The following is a 15,641-nucleotide window of genomic DNA, read 5'->3' on the forward strand; positions in this document are numbered from 1 at the left end:
CTCAATATTAAAGGTATTACATTCCAAATTGAATATGCATAGAATATGTAAGAAACCCTGACGAGTCAAAATTATGGGACTTTAGGTACCACATCACAACAATATTGATTAAAATCATGTTTTATTCATATTATAAGATTTATAAAAAACACTTGCTGATTGCTGTTCCAGATAGACATAACCTTAGTATATACTATTGTGCAAATGTTTTAAGCAGGTGTGAAAAAATGCTTTAAATTAAGAATGCTTTCAGAAATAAAAGTGTTATTAGCTTATTTTTATCAATTAACAAAAAGCAACATAAATGAACAGATGAGAAATCCAAATCAAATTAATATTTGGTGTGACCACCCTTTGCCTTCAAAATAATAATACATTTTTCTAATTACACTTGCACGCAGTTTTTGAAAGAACTTGGCAGATAGGTTGTTTCAAGCATCTTGGAGGACTAACCACAGATCTTCTGTGGATGTAGACTGCCTCAAATCTTTCTGGTAGGGAAAGTCTCAATGCAGAGACGCTACCAACATGAGGTTCACCATCTCTGTTGGGACCAAGCCCACCAACTAGCCCAAAATGTCTGTCGTTTGCCATTTTCTATTACAAATATAAATTTGAATTGGGTTTGTAGGTTTAAATTGAGTAAGAAAAGATTAGGGTTCGGACGGTCTTTTTGTTTCCATGCTGCTACAGTCTTCTTGGTGGGGCTTATGTAGTGTACAGTGAAGGGAATATGATTTGAGTAGAAGTAGATCCATAGTTGGATCTGGTTGGATGTTGGAGTTAGTCACTGATCAAATGAAAATATGACTCCAAAAAGAGAAAAGCTAGGGGCATGACCACCAAGTGTGGATAAATGTATCCTCAAACATGCAGAGAAGGAGGAAATAAACATTTTTTAAAGGTGGAAAGGGGTGTAACACCTCCTACGTGTTTGCTTAAGTGAAGATTTATAGTGGGAGATGCAGCTGTGTTCCTTAGAAGAAGCCTTTTAGCTTTAATCCATTGAGAAAGAGAAAAGTTTTAGGTTGTGGGTGTCAAACACATTTCCACTATGCTACTATTGATGGTCAGCCCTACCAGGTATGGGTCACGTGTCAGGCATGTGTGGGAAAATTGTAGTGTGTGAGGATAGCTAGAGTATACAGGATTTTAAAACTTTGAGGGGCATGGCCAACCATCCATGCTATTTGATGCATGCACTGGCCATTCCTGTAGGTATATCCTGTGTTCTCTGCAAAAGCGCAACCAAACTCAGTTTCATGTGTGCCCTCTAATAGCAGCAGCATTTAGGAAACAGAAATTATAATACCTTTTGCCACCTCAGATATTAATTAATTAAAAAATCAGTTACATTAAGTTTTGTATTTTTAAAATTGGTTTAAATAATACTAATTATGATAAATTTCTATAGGCTATCAATAAAGAAGAGGAATTACTGGAATGGGAGAAAAGTCAATTCCCTTCATTGCAAGTGGCAATAACAAACAAAGTGCCTTTTGAACAACTCTGGGTAACTGCATATAACTTCCAATGTAAATCTGAGGAATGGATGAATGGTAAGTCTGTTGCTTTGTCAATGCAAATTGATCTCATAGTGGCTTAAAGCGTATTTCCACATTTACAGTCAAATTTGAGAAAATCCCATTATATGATTGTTATGTTTTCCCATTGACACAGCTTGCCTCATGAGCCGCTGGAACAGTTTCTGAAGTGGTGCGAGGGGACGTCCTCCTTCCCGCCGCTCAAAAGTGTTTCTTGGGTTTACCATGGAGGACCGAAACGGCGTCATGTTATTTCCGATCCAGGCTGAAAAAAAAAAAAAAAAATTAATAAATATAAATTTATTATATTTTTGTTTTTTCAACCTTCTCTTTTAAATGGTAAAGAAGACATTTGGGGTCTTTTTGACCCCAGATCTCTCCATTAAGAGGACCTGTCATAATTGTTTCTAATACAAGGGATCTTTACATTTCTTGTAATAGGAATAAAAGTGATAAAAAAAAAATTAAAAGGGACTGTGTAGAAATAAAAAGTAAAATAATAATAAAAAAAAAATCCCTCCGTGCTTGCACACAGAAGCAAACACACATGTAAGTCGCGCACGCATATGTATGCGTGTATAACGGTATTAGAAAAACACATGTGAGGTATTGTCGTGAACGTTAGAGTGAGAGCAATAATTCTAGCACTAGACCTCCTCTGTAACTCTAAACTGGTAACCTGTAAAGGTGTTTAAAGTATCACCTATGTAGATTTTTAAGTACCGTAGATTGCCGCCATTCCACGAGCATGTGCAATTTTAAAGCGCGACATGTTAGGTATCTATTTACTTTTTTTTTTATTATCTCAAAGCTTGTGCACGTGAACAATTTGCATCTTCACTCTAAATTCCTAAAAATAAACAAACTTTAAGACAGGTGGGTTGTGGGCTGTGTAATCTCTGTATACAACACATTCAAGTATATATATAACAGCAGTTACAGTATTCGATCTAATACCAGTTCCACCGGAGCCAGCCCCGGTACGTTCAACCATGGATCCCAGAGCTTAGCAAATTTTGCCGCACTACCCCTATGTTGGTAGATAAGCTTAGTGTGTTACCCATTTGCTTTATCCATTCCCTCACACTAGGTGGTTCAGTTGACTTCCAGTGCTGTAAGATCAGCAACCGGGCCTGAAAAAGGGCCCTGGCAATCGCCTGACGGGGCACCTCCTCAATCAAGTCGCCCTCAATAATGCCTAACAAGCAAGATTTGGGATCATTTTTAATTTGAACCTGGAAAGCTCTTGCAATGAGCTCCAACACCCCTGTCCAAAAAAACGTGTAACTTGGGACATCACCATAGAAGGTGTATTAGGTCACCATGATCCCGCTTGCAATGAGTGTATGAGGGGTCGTCTAGTATTCCCATTCTAACCAACTTGGCAGGAGTATAGTGGACTTGCAATAATATATATAATTGGGACAAGCATTGTGCAACATTCAAAGAGCACTGAGAGACTGCCAAAAGTGCCCCCTCCCACTGTTTCTCTTCAAAGGCTCAACATCACTCACCCATTGAACCATCACCTTACGGGTCAGATCAGGTAGGCACATATTAAGTAACATAGTGTAGCTACACGGTATGAAACCCTTATAAGAAGACATCCCTGTCATATAGTTAAAGATAGGTGTGCTGCTTTGAACCCAGGCATCCACCCCACTTTCAGCTTTTATAGCATGTTGTAATTGTAGATAGTAAAATTGCATGGACCCTGGGAGTTGATATTCCTCCTGGAGAGCGGCAAATGTCCAAAGCTCACCATTACGGAATATTTGGGATAAATAATTGATTCCGTATTGCTGCCATTTTTTGCTATACTTTAATTTCTCTAGCTCTATATAGCGTTTATTTTGCCATATAGGACTATATGTAATAAATCCCTCTACCTGTTGTAATGCTCTAACTTTATTCCAGACTTTCTGCATTAAATTGTATGTGGGGTTTAATTTATTCAATTTACCAAATTGAAGTGCTTCCAGCTCCCCTGCCGCTCCCCTTCCAATAGTGAATGTAAGAAGTAAAGTTCAACTCCGAGGCGGGTGCCGGATTAAGTGCCCTGGCTATATGTTGTAGCTGGGAGGCCAGATAGTACAACCACAGGTTTGGCAATGCCAATCCACCCATCTCCTTGGGTTTTTGAAGTTGTTCCAATTTTACCTTAGCAGTAGAGGAGTGCCAATTAAGAGATCTGAACAGCGAATTAATGATTCAAAATTGCTTCAAGGAGATCACAAGCGGGGAATTATGTAGGACGTATAAAATTTGTGGCATAGGAATCATTTTTATGAGGTTGATCTTACCTACTGGCGACTTTTCAATCTAGACCAGACCTTAATTCTATCACGGATACGATTTAGCAGGGGAGTAAGATTCAGCCGAATATAGTCCAACGGGTTAGGAGTGACCTGTATGCCAAGATATTTAATAGTCTTAGACACCGGGATATCGAGAAGTGCTGGCAGTTGTCTGTGCTCGCATCAAGTAACATGAGCGAGGATTTATTCCAGTTCACTACCAACCCAGAATACATACCGAAGGTCCGCACCACCTCCATGGCTTCATCCAGTGACTTCCCGGTATCCCCTAAGAGTAGCATGGTGTCATCGGCATATAACATTAACTTCTTCTGTATTCCCCTAAATCGGAAGCCTTGAATAGTAGTGTTGGAATGGATAAGTGCCGCTAGGGGCTCTATGGCCAGAGCGAACAAAAGAGGGGACAGTGGGCACCCCTGCCTAGTACCCCTATGTAACTGGAAGTCCTGTGATACTCTACCCGCCTCTCTAATGGCAGCCTTAGGGGCGTGGTACAATAGTTGCACCCAGGCTACAAACTCCCCTCCAAACCCAATTTTTTTCAAGACAGCCCACAAGTACGTCCATTCAATACTGTTGAACTCCTTGTGAGCGTCTAAGGACAATAGTGCCCGGTCCCCCTTGTTATCGGCCTCAGTCTAAATATTAAGGAAAAGTCTGCGCAAGTTTATTGCTGTAGACTTTTGGGGCATAAACCCTGCCTGATCCGAATGTATAATAATGGATATCACTTTGTTTAAACGCATAGCCAGGACTTTTGCTAGAATCTTCACATCATTCTGCAGAAGGGATATGGGTCTGTACGAGCCCGGGTCTAGTGGATCTTTGCCTGGTTTCAACAGCAGCACTATGATAGCTTTGGTCATGGATGGGGGGAGACTTTTGTTTCTCTTAGCTTCCTGGAATACATTCAGTAGTCTGGGTAACATACCCTCAGCGTATTGCTTATATACTTCAATTGGAATACCATCTTCCCCTGGTGCTTTAGAGTTAGGGAACATTCCGGTCGCCCACTGAAGCTCCTCCAAAGTAAGAGGAGCCTCCAGCTGCTCTCTAGCAGGTTCTGGGAGGTCTATCATATCAAGGTATGTTTGCAGGGAGTTCATTGAATAAGTCTGCTTGGATTGGTACAAAGTAGAGTAGTAGGAGACCAGCTTGGACATTATGTGATCAGGATTATTGGTTACAGCTCCCGCCTGAGTTCGAAGTGTGCTAATGGAAGGTGAGTGCTGTTGTGAGTGTGCAATTTTTGCTAATAGGCGACCGGTCTGCTCCCCCTCCATAGTAAGCCAGTTTATTAAAAAAGCGTTTCCGCTCTGCAGTGGATGTATTACAGTGACTGAGCGCCTCACTGGCAGCTAACCAGGAGTCCTTATGTTCCTCAGTGGGATCAGATATAAACTTCGCCTCCAGATCATTCACCAGTCGCTCCAATCCCTCCCTTTGAGCATTAGTATCCTGTTTGATTACATTAATCTCTCTAATAAATCTGCCGCGGAGGAAGGCCTTAAATGCTTCCCATATATTCTCTATTGCATCCTGATCTTCACCCTCCAGAACTCCTTGATTTTGGTCTCTATTTGGGCATGGGATGAAAACAAGTTGAGCCAAAAGGCATTCAGCTTCCATGGGGCTCTTACCATACTAGAGATGGGTTTCACCCCAAATTTGGTAATCACAGGGGAGTGATCAGATATACTGCAAACCACATATGTGATTTCTGATATGTATCGGGAGGCTGTCACTGAGCAAATACTGATATCTATGCGAGATAGGGACATATTTAGTAAAACAGGAAAAGCACTTGACCCCTGGGTGTCTATCACGCCAAGTGTCAGTCCATCCCACTTCCTCCGTAAATTTACGCAGCGGAGTACGGCATGAACCGCGCATCCTGTCTACAGAATGATGTTTATCTAGAGCAGGGTCCAATACACAGTTAAAATCCCCCATAATGTATATGGGAATGTCTTGGTGACTTAGCTGGTATTCTAACACTATTTTGAGCACTGGTGATTGTATGGAGGCAGAATGTATACAAATGCCAGAATACATTTCAGAGTATATATACGACATAACAAAATGACAAATCTCCCCTCTGTATCTGAAACACACTCTATCTCTTGAAAGTCCAAAGAACTATGTATCAGTACACTCACACCTCTCGAGTAAGAGGTGTGAATGGAGTGATAAGACCATCCCACCCATGACAATTTTAAACATGACAATGACTCAGGGGTCAGATGGGTCTCCTGTAATGCGCAAATAGCAGGCAGATATTTGCAAAGGGAGGGGAACACCATGGTGCGCTTCAGGCTATCATGTATCCCCCGTACATTCCATGAGATCACCGGGACCGCTGCCATTTTTGATCTATCCATAGTGTCATACCCACATAATCTAGAACATATTTTCCTTTACCAAGTAACTAGAAGATGCATGCACAAAATTATTAACTCTAATGAAAAGTCATGTACCAGAAAAAAAAAAATGAAAAAGAAAAACCGAAATTGAAAAAAAAGGTGCCACTGTAGCCTCCGGATAGTCAGTCCATCTATTGTAGTCGACTATCAGATCGCAACTCAACAGCTGCCAGTCACTGAGCCCAAGCCCGGACCATGAGGCCCGTTGATTGGCTTCTGCAGTAGTTGGTAGCACCTTCCAAACCATAATAGGACAACAGGTCCTCTTCTGAAAATATTGAATGGGGCCCAACAGAGGCCAACTTATCCCCATACTGAGGATCAGAAGAAATGGATAAAACATTTCACGTGTTGTGAACACTCTCTTTTTTGTGTCACCGAAAATCGCTCTTTTGGAACAAAGGGTAAGTAGGTTCCCGTTTCCTCATGTAGGTACAGCTGTATCATACTGGAGAGAAATCCAGCCGGTCTTCTTTTTAAAATTCCCCCCCCAGATAGGAAGGACCGAATTCACTCTTCCTCCGCCGCTTGTCTGTTGGGCCTAGGAAAGGCATTCTCATTTGCGTCCAGCCACTCCGATGCATCCCATGCATTTTCGAAAAAATGCGCTTGTCCCCGTGCTGTAATCCGGAGCCTGGCAGGGTATAACATAGCGTAAGGGGCCTGCAATTTTTGTAATCGCCGCTTCACCTCAGTAAAGCGAGCCCTACGCTTTTGCACATCAGAAGAAAATAGAATGAGACTCGCACACCATTAAATTGGATGTTTTGCTTTTCCCGAGCCAGACGTAGGATAATCTCCCCATCTCTGTAATGTAGAAGCCGCGCCAGCATAGGCCATGGCGGGTGTCCAGGTGGTAGAGGGCGTAGTGGGACTCTGTGCGCCCTTTCAATGGCATACAGGGTAGTAAAGGCTTTCCTCCCAAATATGTCAGCAAGCCACTGCTCCACAAATTCCGTCGGGTCTCTACCCCCTACTTTCTCCGGGAGACCCACAATACGTACGTTGTTACATCTCATTCTATTTTCGAGATCGTCAGCTCGCATATCGACCAATTTAATCATTCTGGTATTTGCTTGCATCTCCCTGAGCGGGGGGGGGGGGGGGGGGAGGGGGGGGGGGCTTATCTTCTATGTCACTGATCCTGCTTTCAGCTGCGATTGTCCTTTCCCTGATTTTTTGCAGGCCTTGTCTAATCAGGGTTACTTCCTCCTTCAGACCACCAAAGCGTGCCTGTAATGTATTCACAGATGCAGTGCATTTATTTACAGCTCTTAGTATAGCAGCTAGGGTTGGTTGTTTAGTATCTTCATCTCCCTCTACCTCCTCCTCCTCAGGATCAGAAGTGAGTGTCTCAGATTGCTCTGCTCTGACTGTCAGCTCCATGCCTCCGACCCCCACCTCCTGCTCTGTGTCCTCTCCCTCTGCCATATCCTCAGGTACAATCTTATCAGCATGTGTGGCTGGCTCTGTTAGTTTTTGAGTATAATATCTCATGTCCCTGGGCTAGTCATTAGGGGCCGTTTTCTGTGACTTTAGCTGTTTACTCACAGTGTCCTTCTTGTCTGTGTTTCTCTGTGCACGCTGCTGTGGAGTCCCTGGCGGCACCATGTTGGTTTTCGGGCCGGTCCGCTCTCTTTTTCCTGGTAACCATCATCTTTTTCAGGTGCCAGACGGATCAGGGTGATCAGCGGGTGTTCCGGTACCAGCTGGTACTAAATAAATGGTCCTACTGAGCCGGGAACAGGATCAAATACAAGGTGTCAGTTGGGCGCTCTGGGAGAAGCTGCTGCTCACATGCCGATCCTGGCCACGCCCCCCTGTCTACAGGTATCTATTTACTTGATGTAAGATCGTCTTTCACATTATACAACAGAAATTGGCAAAACGTATGTGGTTTTTTTTTTTTTTTTAATTCATTAACCATTAGCCGACCGGCTCACGCCGATATGTCGGCAGAATGGCTCTGCTGGGCAAAACAACGTATGGGTACGTTGTTCCCTTTAAGAGCCGCCGGGGGCACGCGCTCGCAGGACAGCGGTGGACCCGCGATCGAGGGCTCATGAGCCAGCACGGGGATTTGTGTGTGTAAACACACAAATCCCTGTTCTGTCAGGGGAGAGGAGACATATGGGTTGTTCCTACTGTAGGAACAACCCATATGTCTCCTCCCCCAGTCAGTCCTATCACCATACAGTTAAAACACATCCAGGGAACACACATTTAAGCCCTTGATCGCCCCCTAGTGTTAACCCCTTTCCTACCAGTGATATTTACACAGTAATCAGTGCATTTTTATAGCTCTGATTGCTGTATAGATGTCAGTGGTCCCAAAAATGTGCCAGAAGTGTTCGATCTGTCCACCGCAATGTTGCAGTACCGCTAAAAATTGCAGATCACCACCATTACTAGTTAAAAAAAAAATAATAATAAAAATGCCATAAATCTTTCCCATAGTTTGTAGATGCTATAACGTATGCACAAACCAATAAATATACGCGTATTGGGGTTTTTTTTTTACCAAAAATATGTAGAAGAATATGTATTGGCCTAAACTGATGAAGAAATTTGTTTTTTAACCACCTCCCACCCGGCCACTGTACATAAATGGCCATGAGGCAATTTCCTCGTTCTAAGTGGACTTTCAGGAACGTCCCTCAGAGCGAGTACTCGCAGCGCGGCCACGGCTCGATCCTGTGATAATTATGATCACAGAGTCCAGCTGAGCAGAGATCAGGGATATAGGCTTGTGATTGTCCCTCCCGATCACGTGACGCGTGTCTCTGTGACAGTTCTCCCCGCCGAGCTCAGTGAGAGCTCAGTGCGGGGTGGGGGTGGGGGGAAGAGGGGGAATCTGCAGATCTGTGACAGCTCTCCGTATGAGGATGATTTTACGCAGAGAGCTGTTAAAGATCACCCCACAAACAGTACGCCAAGCACCACTGATATCCCTGTCTCCATACATATTTCAGTGTCCCCATAAAACATCTGTCTGTCCCCCATCACTGCCAACACCAAATAAACACTGATTTGGGTTATTTATACTAATTATTATATACTAAAGAAATGTAGCAGCATAATTTTTGGTCAAAATTTATCAAGAGAAATTACTTATTTGCAAAATTTTATAACAGAAACTCATAAAAATGCCTTTTTTTAAAAAAAAATTGGGTCTTTTTTTGTTTGTAGCGTAAAAAATAAAAACCTCAGCTGTGATTAAATACCACCAAAAAAGCTCTATTTGTGTGAAAAAAAATTATAAAAATTTAATTTGGGTACAGTGTTACATTACCGCGCAATTCTCATTCAAAGTGTGACAGCGCTGAGAGCTGAAAATTGGTCTGGGAAGGAGGGGGGTGAAAGTGTTGGTATTGGAGTGGTTAAAAACATTTTTGGGGATATTTATTATAGCAAAAAATAAAAAATATTGTTTTTTGTTTTTTTTCAAAATTGTCGCTCTTTTTTTGTTTATAGGAAGAATAAAAAACGCAAATACCACCAAAAGAACGCTCTATTTGTGGGGAAAAAAAGGACACAAATTTTATTTGGGTACAGCATTGCATGACCGCGCAATTGTCAGTTAAAGTGGTTGTAAACCCTTTACAACCACTTTTTGCTACAGGTAAGCTTACCTGTAGCTACACTGGATATCTCCTAAACCTGCACAGTTTAGGAGATATTCCCTGTATTTGCATGTGCCGATGTCATCGCACATGCGCACTGAAGCACCGTCACCGGCGGGAGTGAAGGTGTCATGGCTCTAGCCAATCACAGCGCCAGAGCCCGCGATACCTGGACGTAACTCCGGGAGCGATGTCGGCCGCCGGAGCAGGGGCAGATACCGTGTGACATAAAAAATTGCAATGATTGACATTTTATTCCCTAGGGTCTCTGCTAAAAAAAATTATAATATTTTAGGGTTATAAGTAATTTTCTAGCAAAAAATACTGATTTAACCACTTCAATACAGGGCACTTATACACCTTCCTGCCCAGACCAATTTTCAGCTTTCAGCGCTGTCGCAGTTTGAATGACAATTGCGCGGTCATACAATACTGTACTCAAACTAAATTTTTATCATTTTGTTCCCACAAATAGAGCTTTCTTTTGGTGGTATTTGATCACCTCTGCGGTTTTAATTTTTTGCGAAACAAAGAAAAAAAGACTGAAAATTTAGAAAAAAATACGTTTTGCTTTTGTTCCTGTTAAAAATTTTTGTAAATAAGTAAGTTTTCTTTTTCACTGATGGGCACTGATAAGGCGGCACTGACAGGCACTGATAAGGTGGCACCGATGAGGTGGCACCAATGAGCGGGCACTGACGATGGGCACTGATATGCGGCACTGATGGGCACTGGTAGGCGGCACTGATGGGCACTGGTAGGCGGCACTGATGGGCACTGGTAGGCGGCACTGATGGGCACTGGTAGGCGGCACTGATGGGTGGCACTGATATGCAGCACTGATGGGCATTGATAGGCGGCACTGATGGGCACTCATGGGTGGCACTGGTGGGCACTGATGGGCGACACTGGGCACTGAAAGGCTGCAAAGATGGGTTCTTATGGGTGGCACTGCTGGGCACTGATAGGCAGCACTGCTGGGCACTGATGGGCACTGATAGGCGGCACTGATACGCGGCACTGATAGGCATCCCTGGTCGCACTGGCAATGGTAGGCATTGTGAGTGGGCACTGATTGGCAGCTGCCTGGGCATTGGCAGCTGCCTGGGCACTGATTAGTATTTCCCTGGGGGTCTAGGGGGCATACCTGGTGGTCCAGTATGGATGGTTTCCCTGGTAGTCCTGGGCAGCTTCCCTGGTGGTCCTGGGCGGCTTCCCTGGTGGTCCTGGGTAGGATCCAAGGGGGGGCTGTGCTGATAAAAAATCAGCACAGACCCCCCGTCAGGAGAGCAGCTGATCGGCTCTCCTCTACTCGCGTCTATTAGACGCGAGTGAGGAAAAGCCGATCACCGGCTCTTCCTATTTACATCGCGATCAGCCGTGATTGGATACGGCTGATCACGTGGTAAAGAGTCTCCGTCAGAGACTCTTTACCTAGATCGGTGTTGCGGGGTGTCAGACTGACACCCCGCAACAACGATCGCCGCGATGCGCGCCCCCGGGAGCGCGCAGCGGCTCAATATCCTGTGGACGTCAAATGACGCCCAGTCTGGGTATTGAAACCACTTTGCCGCGGTCATTCTGCTATATGGCGGGCGGCAAGTGGGTAAATTTGAAAGCAAAAAGTGCCAGAAAAAGCCTGGTCTTCAAGTGGTTAATCAATATATGTTATACAATGCTTTCTATACATTTAAGAGAAAAAAAAAAATGTATATAGAGGCTTTGAGGGGTTGAGATAGAAATCCCTGTCTTTCATAGTCATAGGTGATTTTGCACAACCAGTTGGCTGGTATACTAAGGCATTGCCACAATAAAAAAATCCCTGAGCAGATAAGCAGCATTTGTCACAGTATATCCAACTGGCATTTGTGTTTGACTAAAATGCACCTTTAAAATTTAGGGCCACTGAAAACAGGTTCAGTTTTCAATTGACAAAAGCAGGCACCTTCTCAGGGAGTAGTGATGTGATCTCTCCACTGCTCCTGCTTTGTTTTTTCATGAGGTCAAGCTAAAGCCAGCCATAGATTGAGCAATTTTCTTTCCTGCGACCACAGGTCAATTTTCATATCAACACAGTCAGTGTTGATGTAAAAATCCCTCCAGTGGAGCCATTGTGCTCTCCCAGCAGGGGGAGCCATCCTAACCGGGAGAACACAGCGATTACTGCTAGCAGCTATAAAATCTCACAGGCTGGTTTCCTGCCCATACATGGTTCGAATCTTGGCCAGTTCAGCAGGGATTTGACCTGTCTAGGGCTGGCTTAACCACTTCAATACAGGGCACTTATACCCCTTTCCTGCCCAGACCAATTTTCAGCCTTCCGCGTTCTCACACTTTGAATGCCAATTGCAACACTGTACCCAAACAACATTTTTGTCATTTTTTTCATACAAATAGAGCTTTCTTTTGGTGGTATTTAATCACTACTAAAAAGAGCGAAAATGTTGAAAAAAAACCCTTTTTATAGTTTCTTTGATACATTTTTGCAATCAAGTCATTTTTGTTCATAAATTTGGGCCAACAATAATAATACTGCTACATATCTTTTGTAAAGTTAGTGTGAAGGTTATAGAGTCTACAAGCTATAGTGCAAATCATTGCAAATTGATCACACCTGATTTACTGACGGCCTATCTCATTTCTTGAGGCCCCGAAATGTCAGGAAAGTACAAATATCCCCCAAATGACCCCTTTTTGAAAAGTAGACAGTCAAAGGTATTTAGTAAGAGGCATGGTGAGTTTTTGAAGTTGTAATTTTTTCCCACAATTCTTGGGAAAATTAAGACAATTTTTTTTTACACAAAATTGTCATAAGTTATTTCTCACACACAGTATATGCATACTTCCAATTACACCCCAAAATAGATTCTGCTACTCCTCCGGAGTATGGCGTAAGACTTTTACACAGCCCGGCCACATAGAGAGGTCCAACATGCAGGGAGCACTGTCACCGTCTTTTTCCATGTCAGGGACTGGGAGGAAGGATGCCACTTACATTGGCAGTTAGCAGGAGGAATAATGCTTCTTATATTGGTGATCAGTGGGACAAAAATGTCTCTTACATTGGCAGTCACTGTCAGGAAAAATGTTGCTTAGGGCCTGTGTTGACAGAATTTTGTTTGCTTTAGAGGCGCTTTGTATTCTCACACAAGGCTTAGAAGAAGGTCAACTGTAGTCCAATACATCTGTCAATGAGCATCTCTCTCTCTCTCTCTCTCTCTCTCTCTCTCTCTCTCTCTCTCTCTCTCTCTCTCTCTCTCTCTCTCTCTCCCTCTCTCTCCCTCTCTCTCCCTCTCTCTCCCTCTCTCTCCCTCTCTCTCTCTCTCTCTCTCTCTCTCTCTCTCTCTCTCTCCTCTCTCTCCCTCTCTCTCTCTCTCTCTCTCTCTCTCTCTCTCTCTCTCTCTCTCTCTCCCTCTCTCTCCCTCTCCCTCTCCCTCTCTCGTCACTGATGCGACTTGGGTGCCAGATAGAGCAGAGGAGGAAAGTGAGGGTGAGGCACAACCCCAATGAGGTAGCCATCATGGAACAGTAGAGAGCAGCCACCCTATTTCATCACATTGTGGAGCTGTTATCTTCCGGCCCACAGCTCAGCTGTCTGTGACCTTTTTAGCACAGGTGTATCAGGGCTGGCTCAGCCCTTCCTTCTCTGAGCTGGCCACTTAGCTGTCGGCTAATTGCCAGGTCCTTTCTCTGCACAGTGACTCACCTGTTGATGATCCTGCTCGCCGGTCCTGCCTATTTAAGTCATCCAATCCAGATGATCTCTGCGTTTGCCTTGGTCACATCTATAGAGACGCTCTCCTGTGTTTCTGTTAAAGACTTGCTTGGCTGACATTCCTTCTGGCTCCCTGATGTTTTGGCTTGTCTGACTATCCGTTCCTGTTCCCGAACTCTGGCTGTGTTTTGACTACGTTTACTCTGTTTACCTTTTTTTTTATTATTATTAAACAAGTGTGATTTAACTGTACTTCTGTCTCAGTCTAATTCATGGTTTCTGACAGTAGGCGAAGACCATGAATTCAGAAGATGCATTCAATCCACTTGTTGGTAATATTTTTTCCAGATTGGATGAGCAGGATCACCGCATTAATCAGTTTGCCATGGCATTACAAACACTCCTGAGTTGCACGCTTCACCTGGAATCTCCCACTGTGGCTGCTCCGGTACAACCTGTGTTGCAGGCTGTCCCTGCTGCTGCTCCAGTCTCTGTGCAGGCACCCGCCTCGAGTATTACCTCTATAAGAGGTATGTCTGGTTCCGCTCCACTTCCCCATTGATTTGGGGGCAATCCAGTCCAATGCAGTGGGTTTCTCAACCAGGTTAAGATATACTTTGAGATTCTGCCCCAGGCGTTTCCCACGGACAGAAGTTTCGTGATATCTTTGCTTTCTGAGAGAGCCTTGGCCTGGGCAAACCCTCTATGGGAGACGCAATAACCTGTTGTCTTGAGTTACCCTGAGTTTATTTGACGTTCCCGCATGCTCCGCTTCTGCTGCCAAGTGCCTGGTGGTCCAGTGTGGATGGTTTCCCTGGTGGTCCTGGGCGGCTTCCCAGGTAGTCCTGGGTAGGATCCAAGGGGGGCTGTTCTTATAAACACAGCCCACAGCAATTCCGTACTTTGGCAGCAGAGGTTGCTTGGAACAATGAGGCCATCGTGGCTGCTTTTTCTCATGCTCTCTGGGATACCATCAAGGATGAGATAGCAGACTGAGATATACCCACTGAGCTGGAGAAGTTGATCATGTTTGCCATCCTCATTGACTCAAGACTCTCAGAATATTCTCTTTTAAGGAGCGCTTGCGGAAGCCTCCTGTACATTCGTCTCCGAGCTTTGCAGTCCCACCCTTGCCTCCCTCATCTCCCATGCCTCCTGATACCAAGTCGGTCATCGAAGGTGAACCCATGCACTTGGGTTTAACGCGTCTCTCTGCGGATGAGAGAACCTTTAGGAGGAGGGAGAGATTGTGCCTTTATTGTGGCCAGGCAGGTCACTTTTTGAAGTCTTGTCCTACCCGTCCAGGGAACGCCTTGAGGTCCTGTCAAGGACAGAACTTAGGTGGCGTTGTTTCATCCCCAGTTATCCAGAAGGATAAGCCCTCGGTTTCGGTCACCCTTTCTTGAGCTGAGTCGTCCGTTGAGATACAGGCTCTAATCAACTCTGGGGCTGCAGGCATGTTCATTGATGCTGCCTTTGTATCGAAGCAATGGATTCCGCTGCAGCTGCGTGACACTCCACTTGCCATTGAGGCTCTTGACGGGAGACCTCTACAGCCCGCCCATGTGACTCATGAGACTGTTCCGTTGTCCATGGCCGTATGGGCTCTTCACCATGAGATAGTCCAATTCCACATTAGTTCCTCTCCTAAGTTTCCGCTGGTTATTGGTTATCCTTGGTTACAGAGGTACAACCCCTCTTTTGATTGGCTCCGTGCTGAGGTTGTCTCCTGGTCGCCACAATGCAGTAAGACATGCTTCCAAAGGTAGCCAAGGTCCTGTGCACCTCTTCACTCTCCTCCCTGCCGGAGGAGTACCGCAATTTTAGCGATGTCTTTGACAAAGGTCAAGCCGGTAGTTTTCCCCCACACCGGTCGTATGATTGTGCAATTGACCTTCAACCTGGTGCCATACCCCCTCATGGCCAGGTTTACCCCTTGTCGATCTTGGAGGATAGGCCGTGGAAGAGTATGTTGCAGATGCACTTTCTCGAGGTTTCATCTGCAAATCCTCGTCTCT

General features: G+C 44.5%; 1 protein-coding gene across 2 annotated transcripts in view; it reads left to right on the forward strand.

The window, feature by feature from the left end:
- The window catches only part of DNAH3 (dynein axonemal heavy chain 3), an 827,768-nt gene that overhangs the window by 288,131 nt on the left and 523,996 nt on the right, over positions 1-15,641 (forward strand). For both annotated transcript variants that reach the window (XM_073591059.1, XM_073591058.1), the window contains exon 17: positions 1,415-1,559. In XM_073591059.1, the coding sequence (XP_073447160.1) occupies positions 1,415-1,559 (145 nt within the window). The remainder of the gene's footprint in view (positions 1-1,414; positions 1,560-15,641) is intronic.

The sequence above is a fragment of the Aquarana catesbeiana genome, linkage group LG06 (assembly GCF_042186555.1).
Source record: "Aquarana catesbeiana isolate 2022-GZ linkage group LG06, ASM4218655v1, whole genome shotgun sequence".
NCBI lineage: Eukaryota > Metazoa > Chordata > Amphibia > Anura > Ranidae > Aquarana > Aquarana catesbeiana.